Below are 23,113 nucleotides of genomic sequence, written 5' to 3'. Positions count from 1 at the left end.
TCCTAGACGATGCTCCCATGAATAGGCGAAAAGAGAAATCAGAAAGAAGGGATGACAAACATGGTAGGAAGGAGGATAAAGGGAGATTTCACCCTTACCGAAGAGAAACCGGAGCCAGGATCCTGGGGGCGTTGATAAAAACCCCTAAGGAAATCCTAGCAACAGAAAAAGCAGCCAACTAGTTCAAAGCCCCGGGAAAGATATCCAACAGAGGGAGGAATAGAGACATGACTAAGTTTTGTGACTTCCACAATGATTTTGGGCACGATACGGATGAATGCTTCAACCTCAAAAGCCATTGAGGAGGCTGTTAAGTCGGGAAAAGTGTCCCATCTCATAAAAGGAATCCGAGAACCAAAAAAAGAGAGGGTACAGGAAAAGAAAATGGAAGACACGAGGCAAGAAGCAGAAAATGTAATCCTGGCAATAGATTCACACCAGCCTTATAAGAAAATAGAAAGATGTCATATCATTAGAGAATGGAGTGAAGTATCGTTCCCAGCCCTTGATACCATATGTCCTTCGGACCTACCGGTCACCATAAATGGAAAGATTTTCAACAGAGAGGTACGAAGGATATACCTTGACAGTGGAAGTGCTTGTAACATAATGTACGAACACTGCTTCGAACGGCTAAGTCCCGCAATCAGAGCACGGTTGGGTGCCCCAAGAGTACCCTTAGTAGGATTCTCTGGAGAAAGGTGTTGGCCCATCAGAGAAATTGATCTCGACTTCACGATAGGGGAGCCACCATTAACAAAGACCAAAACCATTGATTTCATGGTAGTCCAAGCAAACTCCCCACATAACATTCTGCTTGGGAGGGTAGCTATGAAAATGATGGGTATAATCGTATCCACAGTACATCAAATGGTCAAATTGCATACCCACGAAGGGATCGGAACCCTCACATCAACATATGACAGGAATAAGGTGATCTTGGCCATAAAAGAAGCAATGAAAGAACCAACCGAGTGCATCCTAGAAGCTTCGAAGGAAGATCCCAGGTAGAAAAGATATCAATGAATCTGATGTTTCAGGATCAGGAGATCGGCATAGGAAAGAACTTGCTAGCATCCACCAAACGAAAGCTCCGGAAGTTACTACAAGCCAATGTGGATGTATTTGCTTGGGAAAACAGTGATATAACCAGGATACCACGAACCATCAATATACAGGGGTCACCCTTCGTATCATAGAATCGACTCAATGAGCACAAGCACCTTGAACCAGTGCATCATAAAAAATGGAACTTGGCACCGGAAAGAGACGAAGCGGCCTGTAAGGAAGTAGAAGGTCTGCTAAAAGCAGGAATAATTTGCGAAGCTAAATATCCTTTGTGGGTCGCTAATCCAGTAATGGTAAAGAAATCAAACGGAGGGTGGAGAATGTGCGTTGATTTCACCAACATCAACAAAGCCTGTCCCAAAGATTATTACCCCTACCTAAAATCGATTGGAAAGTCGAATCCCTAAACGGGTATCGATACAAAATCTTCTTGGATGCTTACAAAGGGTATCATTAGATCAAAATGGCTAAGGTGGATGAAGAAAAAACGTCTTTCTTCACCAGCAAGGGAATTTATTGCTATCAAAAGATGCCCTTCGGTTTAAAAAACGCAGGGGCAACTTATTAAAGGCTCGTCGACAAAGCCTTTCATAATCAGCTAGGGAGAAATCTGGAAGCCTATGTGGATGACATGGTAATCAAAAGTCGAAAAGAAGAAAATTTGATAGAGGACATCCAGGAAACTTTCGACAGGCTTCAGGCAATAAACATGAAGTTGAACCCGAAGAAATGTTCTTTTGGAGTCGAAGAAGGAAAATTTCTTGGGTATCGTATCACCAGAAAGGGAATCCGGGCGAATCCGGAAAAGTAGACTGGCTAAAAAAACTCCAAACCCCCACAACCATAAAGGACATGCAAAGTCTGAATGGGAAATTAGTATCACTTAGCAGATTCGTATCAAAGGGAGCAGAAAAACAACTACCCTTCTTTAGAATCCTGAAGGGTTGCTTGGGAAAAAAGAAAATTGTCTGGAACGAAGAAGCGAAGAAGGCATTCGTCAAAATGAAGGAGTACATCGCCAAACTCCCTACCTTGACTTCACCTGAAGAAGAAGAAACACTCTTCATATACTTGGCTGCTTCAAAAGAGTGCATTAGCACAGTATTGGTTACCGAATGAGAGAGAACGCAAGTACCAATATACTTAGTTAGTCGAGTACTTCAAGGAGCGGAGCTGAATTATCCAGAACTTGAGAAACTCACCCTAGCACTCATCCATACAGCTAGGAAACTAGGAAGATACTTCCAGGCACATCAGATAGTGGTGCTTACCAACAAACCAATCAGACAAGTACTCTCGAAACCTGAAAAATTGGGGAGAATGGCCAAATGGCCATTGAGTTAAGTGAACATGACATCGAGTTTCGAGTCAGAATGCAATCAAAGGACAAGTTCTAGTAGATTTCATCGCCGAAACAGATAGTGTTAATAAAGAAGATACAAAGAACTCAACTCAAGTTATTACCCCAAAGATCGAAAGTAAAGAATGGAAGTTGTACACCGACAGTGCGTCAAGTTCTGATGGATCAGGTGCTGGTCTGATGTTAGTAAATCCCGAAGGAAAAGAGTTTACTTATGCACTTCATTTTGAATTCGCAACAACCAATAACGAAGCAGAGCAAGAAGCTCTACTAGCAGGATTGAGAATGGTGAAGGAATTAAAAATCCTTCATCTCCGAGCCTTCGTCGACTCACAACTAGTGTCTAACCAAATCAGGGGCACTTTCGAAGCAAAGTAACCCACCATCCAACAATACTTGTCAAAAGCAAAAGAACTGATCGAAAGCTTCGAACATGTCCGAAGAAGTCTGATGTGAGCAGCAGCGTATACGAAATAGTTATATTTTTGTTGCGAAATACTATTAAATACGATATAATTTTACACAAGTTATTTATTTATTTATAGAGTGGATATACCTAAACCTTGCTACAACACTTATAGGCAGTGTACCTAATCATACAGTAGTGTAGTTTTTAGTAAGTTCGGTTCGTCCACAGGGAACTAACCAAGTTTAACGCTATATTTTTAAAACTATATTTGTATATATATATATATATATATATATATATATATATATATATATATATATATATATAATATTATTATTATTATAAAAAGGGGGTTTTTACCATTTAATGACCGGTTTGTCGATTTTAAATAAAGCGTAAAGATAAATGACGATAATATAAATGACAGAATTTAAACTGCGATAAAGTAAATTGCAGGAATTAAAATGATAGTAAATAAAGGTACGATGAAATATGAAATAAAAGTATTATGCTTATTTAAACTTCCGTAATCATGATGTTTGACGTTTTGATTTTAATTAATTGTTACCTGGGTTAATTGTCCTTTGTCCTAGTTTATTTGATACCTATCTAGGTTTTTTTATCCATAATAGTCCATCAGTCATAATTATAAAATGCTCGTCAAATTAACCTTATTCTCGAAGTTAAATATTCCAACTAATTAGGGATTCAAACTGTAACAAGGTTTTAATACTTTGTTTAATGATTACACCAGGTTATCGACTGCATGTAATCCAAGGTTTTAATACTTTGTTAACAATTACACTAATTATCCTTGTATGTAATCTACCCCTGTTTTAATGAGATATGAATATTAATTTACTCACTTGATCAGAGTGAATAATCAATTACCCAACCCGAATAATTAATTAAATGATCGTAAAAGATGTCGTATAAATATCACTAATTAGAACATACATAATCATTTTAATAATTATTAGATTAACTAATTTGAAGATAGGTTCGACAGATTCTAATGAGTTGTCATTCGATTAGACAATACCCCCTATCTATTAATAGTCAATAGTCCAATGTCCACAAGTGTCGGTCTTTTGTCCAAACCTTAATTATGGTAAAAATCTAATAACCCAATCTTAATTTTTAGTCCAACATCATGATTACTTTGGATTAAATAAGCATAATAATAACTTAGTTACGAGACATTAATTTAAAAAGGAAGAACATAGCTTACAGTGGTGATTAATTGCGTAGCGTTGCACGGACAGAATTTCGACTTAAAACCCGTAAAATATTCTTAAAATAAACTTATTATTATTAACTTAAAATTAAAATTATATTATATATATATATATATATATATATATATATATATATATATACATATATATATATATACATATATATATATATATATACGTTACATAGAAAGGAAAAGAAAAAGATGTGTTTTTGCTCGTCGAAAAATGCTGAATTTATAGGACCTGGCCAGGTTTCTGGCTTCGTGCGATTGCATGAATAATGGTCTTCCTGGCCATGCGATCGCATGGCCAGCTGGATCCAGCTCAATCCCTTTGTTTTCTAGTTTGCCGACGGTTTTTAATATATATATATATATATATATATATATATATATATATATATATATATATATATATATATATATATATATATATATATATATATATATATATATAATTTTAAGAATTATTTATATATTATATTATATTTATGTGCATAATTGACTTGTAATTTTAGTTCCGTTGCGTCGCGCATTGATAGTTGGTTCATGTCCCGGTTCTGGATTTTCGAACGTCTTTTCATACGCGGAGATATCTTGTACTTTGCGTTTCGCGGCTTGTACTCTTGTAATTTTTAGACGTTTCTTATCAATAAATGGAACCACTTGAATTATATCTTGTTCATTTGAGCTTTTTGGTCATTTGCGTCTTCAATTCGTCATTTTCTTCTTTTGTCTTCGCACTTATTTATTTAAACGAATATTTCATAAAAATAGAACAATTACAACTAAAGCTTTACATATTGGAAGGATAATAAATATATGTTCATTTGGAGCACTATCAAATATCTCCACACTTGAACGTTGCTTGTCCGCGAGCAATACAGAATTTGAAATAAAATCACACTTCACTCGAATCACTTTTTTTTTATTCTCACACTTTATACATCAGTGATTTTGATACGACAGTATAAACAATGATAGTAACAATGTGGTTTACAGTCCCACATGACTATGAAAATTTAGATCCTTAAGGAAATTGGATCTTTATGAAAACATTTGATCTTTTGAAAATTCATTCTAGCTTTTACCCTAGATAGGTTTTCCGGAATAACCCTTCACCGGTGTTTGCAAAATGTTTTTGTGGGTTTTGTGGGTTTCAGATTTTAAAATTTTAGCTCAAAACTTGCAGTTTTGTGTCACCCACTTGCTAACCTTGTATTAGGAAAGCAACACGTCCAGTATACTTGCTCCGTATATTACCTTTCGGTAAACTACCGTTCGGTTGTAAAGGAAACCGTTGAACAAGCAACTATTAAGGCAATGTCCCGTGACATGCTTTTGATTATAGTGTATATTGTATCAGATGCAATTACTATCCTTTGTAGGAGCAATAGTAAAGATCACCCTATAGTTTTTCGGTCTGGCACAAGGTCCTGTCTTCGACCATGCTATGCAACCACCGTTCTTACGGTTGACACCCGATTTGGTTCAGGTGACCTAATGAATTCTGGTGAATTCTTAGGATTTTACGTTCAATGGTAATGAACACATTGAAACAATTTAAATGAATAATTTTTTAAAATTTTGTTTCCTTTTACTTTAGGTAGTTTCGGTATGTTTACCTAGTCCGTCCCTCGACAAAATTTAAAATTTGTCATTTTTAAAGCGATTGTTTTAAAAGCAAAGATTTTTGGGTTTTTTTTAATATTTTTTTTTGGTATACTTTAGATCAATAATATTAAAAATAATGATAACAAAATTTTTCTTTTCGCCCTCGGGTAAAGCAATTTCGATTCCATGACCTAGTCTTTAACTTATGATGAATTTTAGAAATCATTTTTTTAAACTTAATGAAATAAAGTAAATTTTGTTTTTAAATTCACACAAAAACTTAAATTTAAAAAAATATACTAATTTCATATAAAACCTATAAAATAAAAAAAATTCAGAATTGGGGGAGAAAACTAGTTCTTTAGTGTCTGCTAGTGGAAAAGACCAATCGGATTCCATTCTCGGAACTACACGAGAACAGAACAACTAACTTTAGAAAACATTTTCTTTTTAGAACATTTGAATCTCCCCACACTTAGGTAGCTGTGGTGTCGAAATTGTGATTAACTTCATTGTCAATTTCTCTTGGACCATAATCAACTTGCATATCTGTGACTTTTGCTTTAAGCCATTGGTCTGATTCCTGTGTAATATCCACAAATTCAACTAGTTTCGCCTTTTCTTTAGGCGATAGATTGGATACTAACCGATTACATAACTTAAAGTTCCCCTTGGTTCTAGCTTCACGAATCCGTTTTATAAGTTTCTTCATTGAACTGTTAATAACGGAGTCATTTAATTTCGTATCAACAGCGGGGTTCTTTGTTATCAAGTCATCATTAGGTGTTACTTCATTTTCCCCATACTTAGATGTTTTATTATTATTAAGCATAACCGTTGGAGTTGGTAAAACAACATGGTTCTTACCAATCGTTTTTGTTGGTTCAACGGTTTTGGTTGGTGGAGATTTAGACTTTCGACTTACAAAGGTGATCGATTTTTCATCATTACTAAGTGTCATTCTACCCTCTCTTACATCAAATAACGCCCCGGTGGACGCTAAGAATGGTCGACCTAAAATTAGAGGAATGTTTGAGTCCTCTTCTATGTCAATGACAATGAATTCGACTAGAAAGGTTAAATTACCTACTTGAACGAGTTGATTTTCAGCAATTCCAACTGGGTGCCTAATGGTTTGATCAAAGAGTCGAACACTCATTTCCGTTGGACTTAACTCACCTACTCCTAATCTCTTATATAATGAAAGAGGCATAACACTCACACTCGCACCTAAATCTACTAGTGCATCATACATGACAAAATCACTAAGTAGACAAGGAACAATAAATTCACCCAGATCACCTAAACTGGGTGGAGGTTTTGGTGGAACTGTCTTCTCCGAGTTTATTTTTACGGTTTTTGTTTCTTGCAATTTCTTATTCTTCTTCTTCTTTTCAGAGGTATCACAAATTTTATTACCTATTACTTGCGCATACTCAACTCCTTTTCTTGGAAACGGGATGGATGATCTGTATGGTGCCACCACTGGCTTTACATAATTGGGTGGTGGTGGTGTTGTAACTTCTTCATTGTTACTCACATCTAAAACCTTCCCATCTTCTGGTGTTGGTTTTTCAGAATTTGTTGACACCATATTAACATTCTCATTCCGAGGATTTACTTCAGTATTACTCGATAGCTTTCCTTGTTCCCTCTCACTCATCATGCTAGCAAGAGTACCTACGTATTTTTCTAGATTCAAAATGGAAGCTTGTTGAGTTCTTAATGACTGATCAAACCTCTCATTTGTTTGGGTTTGAGATGTAATAAATTGTGTTTGAGATTCCATTAGCTTTGCTATCATCTCTTCCAGATTTGGCTTTTTCTCTTCGGTTTGTTGCGGTGGTTTATATAAGCTAGTTTTTGTTGATTGAAAGTGTTGTTTTGAGTTGGTTGGTTATTCAGACCTTGTTGGTTGTACGAGTTATTGTTAGGTCCATTTGGATTGTAAAGAATGTTTTGATTTCGATTGAAGTTTGGCCTTGGTGGTTAAGAATTATTTTGATAATTATTTCCCGGCCTTTGGTTTATGTAGAAAACATTCTCACGTTGTTCCATCATTTGCTCAATTTGACAATCTTTCATTAAGTGTGGTCCACCGCATTGCTCATAACTGATTCGTATTGCATGAATATCTTTAATCATCTTTTCCATTCGTCTCTCGAAAGCATCTATTTTTGCAGAAACGGAATCAAAGTTATGGCTAGAATCGGCTCTAGCCACTTTAGATGAATGAAAAATATCTTTTTTCTGGTGCCACTCATGTGAGTGGGATGCTGTGTTATCAATAATTTTGTAAGCTTTAGTTGCGGTTTTCTTCATAATGGAACCACCAGCTGTTATGTCGATGTCTTTTCGTGTAGCAACGTCGCATCCTTGGTAGAATATTTGTACTATTTGATAAGTATCTAAACCGTGTTGAGGACATCCTCTCAACAATTTTCCGAATCTTGTCCATGCCTCATATAGAGTTTCATTTAGCTTCTGCGTGAATGTAACAATTTCTCCTTGAAGTCTTACAGCTTTAGATGCCGGAAATAATTGTTTAAGAAATTTTTCAACTAAAACATCCCATGTATCAATCGCCCCTTCAGGTAACGATTCTAACCAATCTTTGTCTTCTCCCTTTAAAGTCCAGGGAAATAACATGAGATAGATCTGTTCATCCTCAACTTCTCTGATTTTGAATAGAGTACATATCCAATTAAAGGTTCGAAGATGTTCGTTTGGATATTCTTTTGGCGTACCACTATATTGGCATTGATTAGTTACCATGTGTAGGATTTGTCCCTTGATTTCATAATCTGATGCATTGATGTCTGGCTTAATAATGGCGTGACCTTGGCCCGTGCGTGTGGCTCTCATTCGGTCTTCCATACTTAGAGGTTCTGTTACTTCCATAATTGAATTTGTTGAATCTGAATCACTAGAGGATTCTAATTTAACGGTTTGTGGTTCAGGAGGAATGATTAGTGGTTCAGGATCTTGGAATTGTCCTTGAATATCCTCCGGGTTCTCGGTAGTGTTGTCGGGTTAAAAAATGGATTATCGGAAATTTGAATTGGAGTACTTGTTCGACTAGATGACGACTCTAAAGAAAAATCAACGACGACAATATTGGCTAGATGTCTTGATCGAGTTACAGGTGGTGAACGTATGAAAGGTGGTGAACGTTTTGCTCGGTGCATTCACTGAATATCCTATTAGTTATAAATATAAAAATTATATAAGTTATCAAATTAATAGACTTTTCTGATTTTGCCCACGTTTCGAATAGCCAATAGATGCAGCAGGTAGCCAGGACCCTTTAAATCAGAAGCCCACAACTCGCCACTAACAAATCCAACTATTACTACGAATCAGAAAATTTTGGATGTCTATCAATTTAATCGCTTAAAATAATTTTTTTTTCGAAATTTTGAAATAAAAATCTATGTCCTAAAAACTAGAGCGTCGAGAAATAAGAAATAAAAAGAGTGCGTTGAAAAATAAAAATAAGAAAGAAAAACGTCGAAACTTAAAAGTCTAAAAACTAAATCTAAACAGTTGCGCCTAAAGATATTGAAGCTTAAAAGGAATTCTATATCCAAAACGGCAATAACTTAAAAGGCACTAAAATATATAAACGGCGTCACAAAATTCTAAAGCGCCTAAATCTTAGTCTACAGAAAAAGCACTTAAGGGATTTTACGGCAAAGTCTAAAAATCTAGAAATAAAATACTACGGCAAAAACTAATCTTAAAACTAAGTACGAACGATAAATATACAAGTTACGAATTAAATGTTTAAAATATACAATTTATAAAAAGAAACAAAAAATGATAAAATCACTTATTTTTATAAAAATATTATTTTTATATTATTATTTTATAAAAGTATTAATTTATATAGTTAATAATAATTATTAAACTTAATAAAACTAATTAAAACTAAAAATAAAACTAAATTACTAATTAATATTTTAATTAAACCCTAAAAATTAAATAATAATAATAAATATAAAACCCTAGCTGCATAATAAATGCCTCTGATTTGGCCTGTCAGAACAACTCATGCGATCGCATGAGTTTAAACCTTCGGGATCATGCGTTCGCATGGCCCAATATATCAGAAACAATTCGGAAGCCCAATTTGGTTCGGCCCGTTTTAATTTTATATATATATACATATATATATATATATATATATATATATATATATATATATATATATATATATATATATATATATATATATATATATATATATATATATATATATATATATATATATATATATATATATATATATTATTTTTTCTGATTTTAATTTTTATAAAATAATAGATAGCTAAATTTTATAAAATAAAAATAAACTTGTATTTTAAAAACTTAAAATAAAAATACTTTTATAAACAAAATCTTAAAAATATAACTTTTTTATTTTTTTTATTTTTTTCTAATTTATATATTTAAATTTAAAACTTATATAAAATTATAATTTTTTTTAAAGAAAAATATCGTTTCGCTTCGGCGATCCCCGGCAGCGGCGCCAAAAATACTTGATGTGAGCAGCAGCGTATACGAAATAGTTATATTTTTGTTGCGAAATACTATTAAATATGATATAATTTTATACAAGTTATTTATTTATTTATAGAGTGGATACACCTAAACCTTGCTACAACACTTATAGACAGTGTACCTAATCATACAGTAGTGTAGTTTTTAGTAAGTCCGGTTCGTCCACAGGGAACTAACCAAGTTTAACGCTATATTTTTAAAACTATATTTGTATATATATATATATATATATATATATATATATATATATATATATATATATATATATATATATATATATATATATATATATATATATATATATATATATATATAATATTATTATTATAAAAAGGGGGTTTTTACCGTTTAATGACCGGTTTGTCGATTTTAAATAAAGCGTAAAGATAAATGACGATAATATAAATGACAGAATTTAAATTGCGATAAAGTAAATTGTAGTAATTAAAATGATAGTAAATAAAGGTACGATGAAATATGAAATAAAAGTATTATGCTTATTTAAACTTTCGTAATCATGATGTTTGACGTTTTGACTTTAATTAATTGTTACCTGGGTTAATTGTCCTTTGTCCTGGTTTATTTGATACCTATCTGGGTTTTTTTTATCCATAATAGTCCATCGGTCATAATTATAAAATGCTCGTCAAATTAACCTTATTCCCGAAGTCAAATATTTCAACTAATTAGGAATTCAAACTGTAACAAGATTTTAATACTTTGTTTAATGATTACACCAGGTTATCGACTGCGTATAATCCAAGGTTTTAATACTTTGTTAACAATTACACTAATTATCCTTGTATGTAATCCACCCCTGTTTTAATGAGATATGAATATTAATTTACCCACTTGATCAGAATGAATAATCAATTACTCAACCCGAATAATTAATTAAATGATCGTAAAAGATGTCGTATAAATGTCACTAAATAGAACATACATAATCATTTTAATAATTATTAGATTAACTAATTTGAAGATAGGTTCGACAGATTCTAATGAGTTGTCATTTGATTAGACAATACCCCCTATCTATTAATAGACAATAGTCCAATGTCCACAAGTGCCGGTCTTTTGTCCAAACCTTAATTATGGTACAAAATCTAATAACCCAATCTTAATTTTTAGTCCAACATCACGATTACTTTGGCTTAAATAAGCATAATAATAACTTAGTTACGAGACATTAATTTAAAAAGGAAGAACATAGCTTACAGTGGTGATTAATCGCGTAGCGTTGCACGGACAGAATTTCGACTTAAAACCCGTAAAATATTCTTAAAATAAACTTATTATTATTAACTTAAAATTAAAATTGTATTATATATATATATATATATATATATATATATATATATATATATATATATATTACGTTACATAGAAAGGAAAAGAAAAAGGATGTGTTTTTGCTCGTCGAAAAATGCTGAATTTATAGGACCTGGCCAGGTTTCTGGCTTCATGCGATCGCATGAATAATGGTCTTCCTAGCCATGCGATCGCATGGCCAGCTGGATCCAGCTCAATCCCTTTGTTTTCTAGTTTGCCGACGGTGTTTAATATATATATATATATATATATATATATATATATATATATATATATATATATATATATATATATATATATATATATATATATATATATATATATATATATAATTTTAAGAATTATTTATATATTATATTATATTTATGTGCATAATTGACTTGTAATTCTAGCTCCGTTTCGTCGCGCGTTGATAGTTGGTTCATGTCCCGGTTCTGGATTTTCGAACGTCTTTTCATACACGGAGATATCTTGTACTTTGCGTTTCGTGGCTTGTACTCTTGTAATTTTTAGACGTTTCTTATCAATAAATGGAACCACTTGAATTATATCTTGTTCATTTGAGCTTTTTGGTCATTTGCGTCTTCAATTCGTCATTTTCTTCTTTTGTCTTCGTACTTATTTATTTAAACGAATATTGCATAAAAATAGAACAATTACAACTAAAAGTTTTACATATTGGAAGGATACTAAATATATGTTCATTTGGAGCACTATCAAATATCTCCACACTTGAACGTTGCTTGTCCTCGAGCAATACAGAACTTGAAATAAAATCACACTTCACTCGAATCACTTTTTTTTTATTCTCACACTTTATACATCAGTGATTTTGATACGGCAGTATAAACAATGATAGTAACAATATGGTTTATAGTCCCACATGACTATGAAAATTTAAATTCTTAAGCAAATTGGATCTTTATGAAAACATTTGATCTTTTGAAAATTCATTCTAGCTTTTACCCTAGATAAGTTTTTCAGAATAACCCTTCACCGGTGTTTGCAAAATGTTTTTGTGGGTTTTGTGGGTTTCAGATTTTAAAATTTTAGCTCAAAACTTGCGGTTTTGTGTCACCCACTTGCTAACCTTGTATTAGGAAAGCAACACGTCCAGTATACTTGCTCCGTATATTACCTTTCGGTAAACTACCGTTTAGTTGTAAAGGAAAGCGTTGAACAAGCAACTGTTAAGGCAATGTCCCGTGACATGCTTTTGATTATGGTCTATATTGTATCAGATGCAATTACTATCCTTTGTAGGAGCAATAGTAAAGATCACCCTATAGTTTTTCGGTCTGGCACAAGGTCCTGTCTTCGACCATGCTATGCAACCACCATTCTTACGGTTGACACCCGATTTGGTTCAGGTGACCTAATGAATTCCGGTGAATTCTTAGGATTTTACGTTCAATGGTAATGAACGCATTGAAAATAGGGCTTTCAGAAAACAAATTGGTTTGTAATTTTGATCAAAATATTTTCTCGTTCAAGCTCGAGTTTAGATATCATTGAATTCCATGAGTTTGTAATTCTCAATCATTAAGGTCAATCTCAAGGATTGAGTAATATCAGTCTTAAAAGCTGATTTTGGATCTTTAAGGAGATTATCCTTTCTGGGAGTCTGATTCATTAGTCTTATCAAGCTAATTTGCACGGCGCCCTCCCCATTTTATGAGACAGATCCTCTCATGATTAGGATAATTCTGACCACTTGGCGACCTGTTTGATGCTGAGGTCCATGGATTTCCTGCTGATTTTAGAGATGACTTTTCTAGATTTTTCGTCAACCTACAGCTGGTCTGGACGACAACTTCCTGACCTAAATCAAGAAGCGCGTGTCTTTTTCGGAAGACTTTACTTACTTTTAATGATGGAATTGATTCATCGTGTAGATCCATCTTTCTTTTAAATATATTACAGTAAATCGGGTAAAACTGATTATTATCGTCCAAAACAAAAGTACCTGCAATAATCTTGTACAAAATATGTGATATATGTTTTAAATAACTTGGTAAATTCTTCCCACACTTAGGTTTTATTTATTTATTTTCTTTGCCTTTTTATTCTCCTCTATTCCATTTTAAATGAATTCTAACATTTTGGGTTGTTTCTCCATTTATTTCCTTTCCGAGGTAACAATAATTTCGGTAATAAAACCTAGTTTCATCGTTCATAAATATGTATAAACATGATTAGTGTAGAAAAGTGATTAAAAATACCGAGTTTGCAAACATATTATTTTATATCACATTTGATATTTTGCGTCTTGTCGTCAAAATTAGTAGCTTTTGCTGAACTTTCATGTCAGTCTTTGAAAATGCGCTGTTTTACCCTGTTTTGTACATAAGATAAACTACAAACATATATATATATATATATATATATATATATATATATATATATATATATATATATATATATATATATATATATTATAAAACCTTTATTTATTAAAACAATTTAAATGAATAATTTTTTAAAATTTTGTTTCCTTTTACTTTAGGTAGTTTCGGTATGTTTACCTAGTCCGTCCCTCGACAAAATTTAAAATTTGTCATTTTTAAAGCGATTGTTTTAAAAGCAAAGATTTTTGAGTTTTTTTTTTAATTTTTTTTTTGGTATACTTTAGATCAATAATATTAAAAATAATGATAACAAAATTTTTCTTTCCGCCCTCGGTTAAAGTAATTTCGATTCCATGACCTAGTCTTTAACTTACGATGAATTTTAGAAATCATTTTTTTAAACTTAATGAAATAAAGTAAATTTTGTTTTTAAATTCACACAAAAACTTAAATTTAAAAAAATATACTAATTTCATATAAAACCTACAAAATAAAAAAAATTCAGAATGGGGGGAGAAAACTAGTTCTTTAGTGTCTGCTAGTGGAAAAGACCAATCGGATTCTATTCTCGGAACTACACGAGAACAGAACAACTAACTTTAGAAAATATTTTCTTTTTAGAACATTTGAATCTCCCCACACTTAGGTAGCTGTGGTGTCGAAATTGTGATTAATTTCATTGTCAATTTCTCTTGGACCATAATCAACTTGCATATCTGTGACTTTTGCTTTAAACCATTGGTCTGATTCCTGTGTAATATCCACAAATTCAACTAGTTTTGCCTTTTCTTTAGGCGATAGATTGGATACTAACCGGTTACATAACTTAAAGTTCCCCTTGGTTCTAGCATCGCGAATCCGTTTTATAAGTTTCTTCATTGAACTGTTAATAACGGAGTCATTTAATTTCGTATCAACAGCGGGGTTCTTTGTTATCAAGTCATCATTAGGTGTTACTTCATTTTCCCCACACTTAGACGTTTTATTATTATTAAGCATAACCGTTGGAGTTGGTAAAACAACATGGTTCTTACCAATCGTTTTTGTTGGTTCAACGGTTTTGGTTGGTGGAGATTTAGACTTTCGACTTACAAAGGTGATCGATTTTTCATCATTACTAAGTGTCATTCTACCCTCTCTTACATCAAATAACGCCCCGATGGACGCTAAGAATGGTCGACCTAAAATTAGAGGAATGTTTGAGTCCTCTTCTATGTCAATGACAATGAATTCGACTAGAAAGGTTAAATTACCTACTTGAACGGGTTGGTTTTCAGCAATTCCAACTGGGTGCCTAATGGTTTGATCAAAGAGTCGAACACTCATTTCCGTTGGACTTAACTAACCTACTCTTAATCTCTTATATAATGAAAGATGCATAACACTCAGACTCGCACTCGCACCTAAATCTACTAGTGCATCATACATGACACAATCACGAAGTAGACAAGGAACAATAAATTCACCCAGATCACCTAACCTGGGTGGAGGTTTTGGTGGAACTGTCTTCTCCGAGTTTATTTTTACGGTTTTTGTTTCTTGCAATTTCTTATTCTTCTTCTTCTTTCCAGAGGTATCACAAATTTTATTACCTATTACTTGCTCATACTCAACTCATTTTCTTAGAAACGGGATGGGTGATCTGTATGGTGCCACCACTGGCTTTACATAATCGGGTGGTGGTGTTGTTGTAACTTCTTTATTGTTACTCACATCTAAAACCTTCCCATCTTCTGGTGTTGGTTTTTCAGAATTTGTTGACACCATATTAACATTCTCATTCTGAGGATTTACTTCAGTATTACTCGGTAGCTTTCCTTGTTCCCTCTCACTCATCATGCTAGCAAGAGTACCTACGTGTTTTTCTAGATTCAAAATGGAAGCTTGTTGAGTTCTTAATGACTGATCAAACCTCTCATTTGTTTGGGTTTGAGATGTAATAAATTGTGTTTGAGATTCCATTAGCTTTGCCATCATCTCTTCCAGATTTGGCTTTTTCTCTTCGATTTGTTGTGGAGGTTTATATAAGCTAGGTTTTTGTTGATTGAAAGTGTTGTGTTGAGTTGGTAGGTTATTCAGACCTTGTTGGTTGTACGAGTTATTGTTAGGTCCATTTGGATTGTAAAGAATGTTTTGATTTCGATTGAAGTTTGGCCTTGGCAGTTAAGAATTATTTTGATAATTATTTCCCGGCCTTTCGTTTATGTAGAAAACATTCTCAGGTTGTTCCATCATTTGCTCAATTTGACAATCTTTCGTTAAGTGTGGTCCACCGCATTGCTCACAACTGATTCGTATTGCGTGAATATCTTTAATCATCTTTTCCATTCGTCTCTCGAAAGCATCTATTTTTGCAGAAACGGAATCAAAGTCATGTCTAGAATCGGCTCTAGCCACTTTAGATGAACGAAAAATATCTTTTTCCTGGTGCCACTCATGTGAGTGGGATGCTGTGTTATCAATAATTTTGTAAGCTTCAGTTGCGGTTTTCTTCATAATGGAACCACCAGCTGTTATATCGATGTCTTTTTGTGTAGCAACGTCGCATCCTTGGTAGAATATTTGTACTATTTGATAAGTATCTAAACCGTGTTGAGGACATCCTCTCAACAATTTTCCGAATCTTGTCCATGCCTCATATAGAGTTTCATTTGGCTTCTGCGTGAATGTAACAATTTCTCCTTGAAGTCTTACAGTTTTAGATGCCGGAAAGAATTGTTTAAGAAATTTTTCAACTAAAACATCCCATGTATCAATCGCCCCTTCAGGTAACGATTCTAACCAATCTTTGTCTTCTCCCTTTAAAGTCCAGGGAAATAACATGAGATAGATCTGTTCATCCTCAACTTCTCTGATTTTAAATAGAGTACAGATCCTATTAAAGGTTCGAAGATGTTCGTTTGGATTTTCTTTTGGCGTACCACTATATTGGCATTGATTAGTTACCATGTGTAGGATTTGTCCCATGATTTCATAATCTGGCGCATTGATGTCTGGCTTAATAATGGTGTGACCTTGGCCCGTGCGTGTGGCTCTCATTCGGTCTTCCATACTTAGAGGTTCTGTTACTTCCATAATTAAATTTGTTGAATCTGAATCGCTAGAGGATTCTGATTTAACGGTTTGTGGTTCAGGAGGAATGATTAGTGGTTCAGGATCTTGGAATTGTCCTTGAATATCCTCCGGGTTCTCGGAAGTGTTGTCGGGTTCAAAAAATGGATTATCGGAAATTTGAATTGGAGTACTTGTTCGACTAGATGACGATTCTAAAGAAAAATCAACGGCGACAATATTGGCTAGATGTCTTGATCGAGTTACAGGTGGTGAACGTATGAAAGGTGGTGAACGTTTTGCTCGGTGCATTCACTGAATATCCTATTAGTTATAAATATAAAAATTATATAAGTTATCAAATTAATAGACTTTTCTGATTTTGCCCACGTTTCGAATAGCCAATAGATGCAGCAGGTAGCCAGGACCCTTTAAATCGGAAGCCCACAACTCGCCACTAACAAATCCAACTATTACTACGAATCAGAAAATTTTGGATGTCTATCAATTTAACCGCTTAAAATAAATTTTTTTTCGAAATTTTGAAATAAAAATCTATGTCCTAAAAACTAGAGCGTCAAGAAATAAGAAAGAAAAAGAGTGCGTCGAAAAACGTCGAAAAATAAAAGGTCGAAAAATAAAAATAAGAAAGAAAAATGTCGAAACTTAAAAGTCTAAAAACTAAATCTAAAAAGTTGCGCCTAAAGATATTGAAGCTTAAAAGGAATTCTATATCCAAAACGACAATAACTTAAAAGGCACTAAAATATATAAACGGCGTCGCAAAATTCTAAAGGGCCTAAATCTTAGTCTACAGAAAAAGCACTTAAGGGATTTTACGGCAAAGCCTAAAAATCTAGAAATAAAATACTACGGCAAAAACTAATCTTAAAACTAAGTACGAACGATAAATATACAAGTTACGAATTAAATGTTTAAAATATACAATTTATAAAAAGAAACAAAAAAATGATAAAATCACTTATTTTTATAAAAATATTATTTTTATATTATTATTTTATAAAAGTATTAATTTATATAGTTAATAATAATTATTAAACTTAATAAAACTAATTAAAACTAAATTACTTATTAATATTTTAATTAAACCCTAAAAATTAAATAATAATAATAAATTTAAAACCCTAGCTGCGTAATAAATGCCTCTGATTTGGCCTGTCAGAATAGCTCATGCGATCGCATGAGTTTAAACCTTCGGGATCATCCAGTCGCATGGTCCAATATATCAGAAACAATTCGGAAGCCCAATTTGGTTCGGCCCATTTTAATTTTATATATATATATATATATATATATATATATATATATATATATATATATATATATATATATATATATATATATATATATATATATATATTTTTTGATTTTTATTTTTATAAAATAATAGATAGCTAAATTTTATAAAATAAAAATAAACTTGTATTTTAAAAACTTAAAATAAAAATACTTTTATAAACAAAATCTTAAAAATATAACTTTTTTTATTTTTTTATTTTTTTTTTATTATTTTTATTTTTTTCTAATTTATATATTTAAATTTAAAACTTATATAAAATTATAATTTTTTTTTAAAGAAAAATAGCGTTTCGCTTTGGCGATCCCCGGCAGCGGCGCCAAAAATACTTGATGTGAGCAGCAGCGTATACGAAATAGTTATATTTTTGTTGCGAAATACTATTAAATACGATATAATTTTACACAAGTTATTTATTTATTTATAGAGTGGATATACCTAAACCTTGCTACAACACTTATAGACAGTGTACATAATCGTACAGTAGTGATGTTTTTAGTAAGTCTGGTTCGTCCACAGGGAACTAACCAAGTTTAACGCTATATTTTTAAAACTATATTTGTATAAATATATATATATATATATATATATATATATATATATATATATATATATATATATATATATATATATATATATATATAAATAATATTATTATTATAAAAAGTGGGTTTTTACCGTTTAATGGCCGGTTTGTCGATTTTAAATAAAGCATAAAGATAAATGACGATAATATAAATGACAGAATTTAAATTGTGATAAAGTAAATTGCAGTAATTAAAATGACAGTAAATAAAGGTATGATGAAATATGAAATAAAAGTATTATGCTTATTTAAACTTCCGTAATTATGATGTTTGACGTTTTGATTTTAATTAATTGTTACCTTGGTTAATTGTCCTTTGCCCTGGTTTATTTGATACCTATCTGGGTTTTTTTATCCATAATAGTCCATCGGTTATAATTATAAAATGCTCGTTAAATTAACCTTATTCCCGAAGTCAAATATTCTAACTAATTAGGGATTCAAACTGTAACAAGGTTTTAATACTTTGTTTAATGATTACACCAGGTTATCGACTGCGTGTAATCCAAGGTTTTAATACTTTGTTAACAATTACACCAATTATCCTTGTATGTAATCCACCCCTGTTTTAATGAGATATGAATTTTAATTTACCCACTTGATCAGAATGAATAATCAATTACCCAACCCGAATAATTAATTAAATGATCGTAAAAGATGTCGTATAAACGTCATTAAATAGAACATACATAATCATTTTAATAATTATTAGATTAACTAATTTGAAGATAGGTTCGACAGATTCTAATGAGTTGTCATTCGATTAGACAATACCCCCTATCTATTAATAGTCAATAGTCCAATGTCCACAAGTGTCGGTCTTTTGTCCAAACCTTAATTATGGTACAAAATCTAATAACCCAATCTTAATTTTTAGTTCAACATCACGATTACTTTAGCTTAAATAAGCATAATAATAACTTAGTTACGAGGCATTAATTTAAAAAGGAAGAACATAGCTTACAGTGGTGATTAATCGCGTAACGTTGCACGGACAGAATTTCGACTTAAAACCAGTAAAACATTCTTAAAATAACCTTATTATTATTAAATTAAAATTAAAATTATATTATATATATATATATATATATATATATATATATATATATATATATATATATATATATATATATATATATACATTACATAGAAATGAAAAGAAAAAGATGTGTTTTTGCTCGTCGAAAAATGCTGAATTTATAGGACCTGGCCAGGTTTCTGGCTTCATGCGATCGCATGAATAATGGTCTTCCTGGCCATGCAATCGCATGGCCAGCTGGATCCAGCCAGCTGGATCCAGCTCAATCCCTTTGTTTTCTAGTTTGCCGACAATTTTTAATATATAATATAATATATATATAATTTTAAGAATTATTTATATATTATATTATATTTATGTGCATAGTTGAATTGTAATTTTAGCTCCGTTGCGTCGCGCGTTGATGGTTGGTTCATGTCCCGGTTCCGGATTTTCGAACGTCTTTTCGTACGCGGAGATATCTTGTACTTTGCGTTTCGCGGCTTGTACTCTTGTAATTTTTAGACGTTTCTTATCAATAAATGGAACCACTTGATTTATATCTTGTTCATTTGAGCTTTTTGGTCATTTGCGTCTTCAATTCGTCGTTTTCTTCTTTTGTCTTCGCACTTATTTATTTAAACGAATATTACATAAAAATAGAACAATTACAACTAAAAGCTTTACATATTGGAAGGATATTGTGCCTAAATATATGTTCATTTGGAGCATTATCAAAGTCAAAATAAGAAGGCAGACGCACTGAGCCAACTTGCTTCGCTGACATTTGAGCATCTTGCAAAAGAAGTCTTGGTGGAGGTGCTAGAAAAGAAATCGATCCTAGAAGAAGAAGTCAATGACCTCATACAAGAAGACGAGGTAACATGGATGACTCCACTGCAGGTATATCTTGAAACGGGAAAATTACCAGAGGATAAAAACGAAGCAAGGAAGATAAGGATAAAGGCACCTTCATATAAAATAATAAACGGAGCACTATACAGAAGATCCTTTTTCACTCCATGGCTTCGATTTGTAGGGCCAAAGCAAGCAACTGTCATAATCCAAGAGATGTACGAAGGGATATGTGGTCTTCACGCAGGTCCAAGGTCAGTAGTCGCAAAAATCATAAGACTAGGGTACTATTGGCCTACAATGCATCATGACACAACGACGGTACTACAAACATGTGAGTCTTGTCAAATCCACTCAAATGTCCCGAGACTACCCATGCAAGAACTAATCTCTGTTACATCTGCGTGGCCATTCATGAAATGGGGAATAGGCATAGTTGGACCCATCAATGATACCCCCGGGAGCCCAAGATTCATACTGGTAGCAATTGACTACTTTACCAAGTGGGTCAAAGCAAAACCCTTGGCAGCAATCACTGGTAAGCAAATAGAAAAGTTTGTCTGGGAGCACATCGTATGCAGGTTCGGAGTTCCCCAAGAAATAGTCTCGGACAATGGAAAACAGTTCGCAGAAGGAATATTCCTAAAATTTTGCAAGCAATTGAAAATTCAGCAAAACTTCACCTCAGTATATCATCCCCAAGGTAATGGACAGGTGGAAGTAACAAACCGAGACATAATCAAAGGAATAGAGAAGCGCTTAGGTAAATGCAAAAAGGGATGGGTCGATGAGCTTCCCTTGGTGCTGTGGGCACACAGGACAACACCAAAGCGAAGCAATGGCGAAACCCCCTACAGCCTTGCATACGGAACAACATAAAGAACGGCGAACAATGAAAACAACGAAGAAATCTTCGAGTCAACTTGGATCTACTCGAGGAAAGAAGAGAGGCAGCTGTGATTCAGGAGGCCTTGTACAAACGAACGATTGAAGGCTATTACAACAAAAGAGTAAAGCCCTCAACCTTCAAAGTGAGAGAATATGTCCTAAGGTTAAACAGTGCGAGCAAAGTGGAATACGAAGGAAAATTAGGACCAAATTGGGAAGGCCCCTATGTAATTTCACAAGTGCTGGGTAAAGGCTCCTACAAATTGGAAACGACAACCGGTAAACCAATACCAAGGGCATGGAATACAACCAACCTCCGAAAGTTTTATCATTAGAAGTCTTGTACTTTTTATTTTGTAACATGTAGTTAAAAGATGCAACATTGGTAGTTGAAGCCTATAAACTTTCTACACAAAACTTAATGAATTTTTCACAACTACTTTTGATAAACTAATTAAAATTCCATATGGGAAATTATGTGAGAAAAATGACAGTCGGCACATAAAATAACCCTGTCATAATCCACACTATACAGAGCAACGAGGAAAAATATGCTTTGGATTACTCGACGTAAGGAAACAAGTTTTCCTTAAAAGTGAACTCTGCACGACCATCCTGCAGTTAGAGAGTTTTTACCCATCCAAGCAGGATAAAATCCATGGTAACACATACAAAAAGCATGCTAAATTAAACGAACTAGAGTTATGCCATACATGACCATTGTTCAAATAAAAAAGGGAGATAGAGCCCGGGCACTTAAGCCAAACAAAAGATGATAATTGTTTTTAAACGATTACAGACAACAGCTAATTAACAGGGGCATCAACCTTTCCCGATTCTCCCATAGCTTCAGGAATCTCCAGGTGAGTTTCTTCATCATCATCATGAACCGCAGGAACAACAGTAGCAAGCGTCTTCAAAAGCTCACTAGGCTTGGCATCCACCTTGGCTGAGATGGTCTTGACATAATCAAATTCAGCTTGCTCGAGCTCATCAAAAGCAGAGTCAACCATTGCCTTTCCCTGATTAGTATAATTGGCAAAGTCAGCAAGCTGCACAACCCCTTTAGATGCCAAACCCCCTATCACTTCACACCTAGCCTGAACTTTCGAAGCCAACACCACATTACCAAAAAGTTGCCCAAAATCTGCACTCTTTAGTAATTGGTGACAAGCATGAGGAATAACCCGAGAAACAACTTGGGAGTAATCAGACTTCAACACTTCACAACGCTTCTTGTAGTATTTCAACTCATCAGCAATGGCCAATTTCTGAACCTCGCCTACCTTCACCCGCCTCTGCAAACCTGTTATCTCATCACGAGCTGCATTCAATTCTTCTTCATAACTAGGAGCCATTAATATCTCCTTCTCAAGCTTCTTAACCCTCTCACTCATAGAAACATGACGCTCTCTCAAAGACTCAAGCTCTGCAGTACGCTTCTGTAAAAGGGAAGAAGCAATATG

General features: G+C 33.2%; 1 protein-coding gene across 1 annotated transcript; it reads left to right on the top strand.

Moving 5' to 3' along the window:
- Positions 1–1,022: 1,022 nt before the first annotated feature.
- On the top strand, positions 1,023–21,638 carry LOC139902245 (uncharacterized). The gene is made up of 5 exons (XM_071884890.1): positions 1,023–1,140; positions 1,234–1,361; positions 1,714–2,169; positions 2,441–2,716; positions 20,634–21,638. The coding sequence occupies exons 1-5, from the start codon at positions 1,023–1,025 to the stop codon at positions 21,636–21,638; spliced, it is 1,983 nt and encodes a 660-aa protein (XP_071740991.1).
- Positions 21,639–23,113: the final 1,475 nt, after the last annotated feature.

This window comes from Rutidosis leptorrhynchoides, chromosome 3 (genome assembly GCF_046630445.1).
Source record: "Rutidosis leptorrhynchoides isolate AG116_Rl617_1_P2 chromosome 3, CSIRO_AGI_Rlap_v1, whole genome shotgun sequence".
Lineage (NCBI taxonomy): Eukaryota > Viridiplantae > Streptophyta > Magnoliopsida > Asterales > Asteraceae > Rutidosis > Rutidosis leptorrhynchoides.
This window is presented reverse-complemented; position numbering and strand designations above follow the sequence as displayed.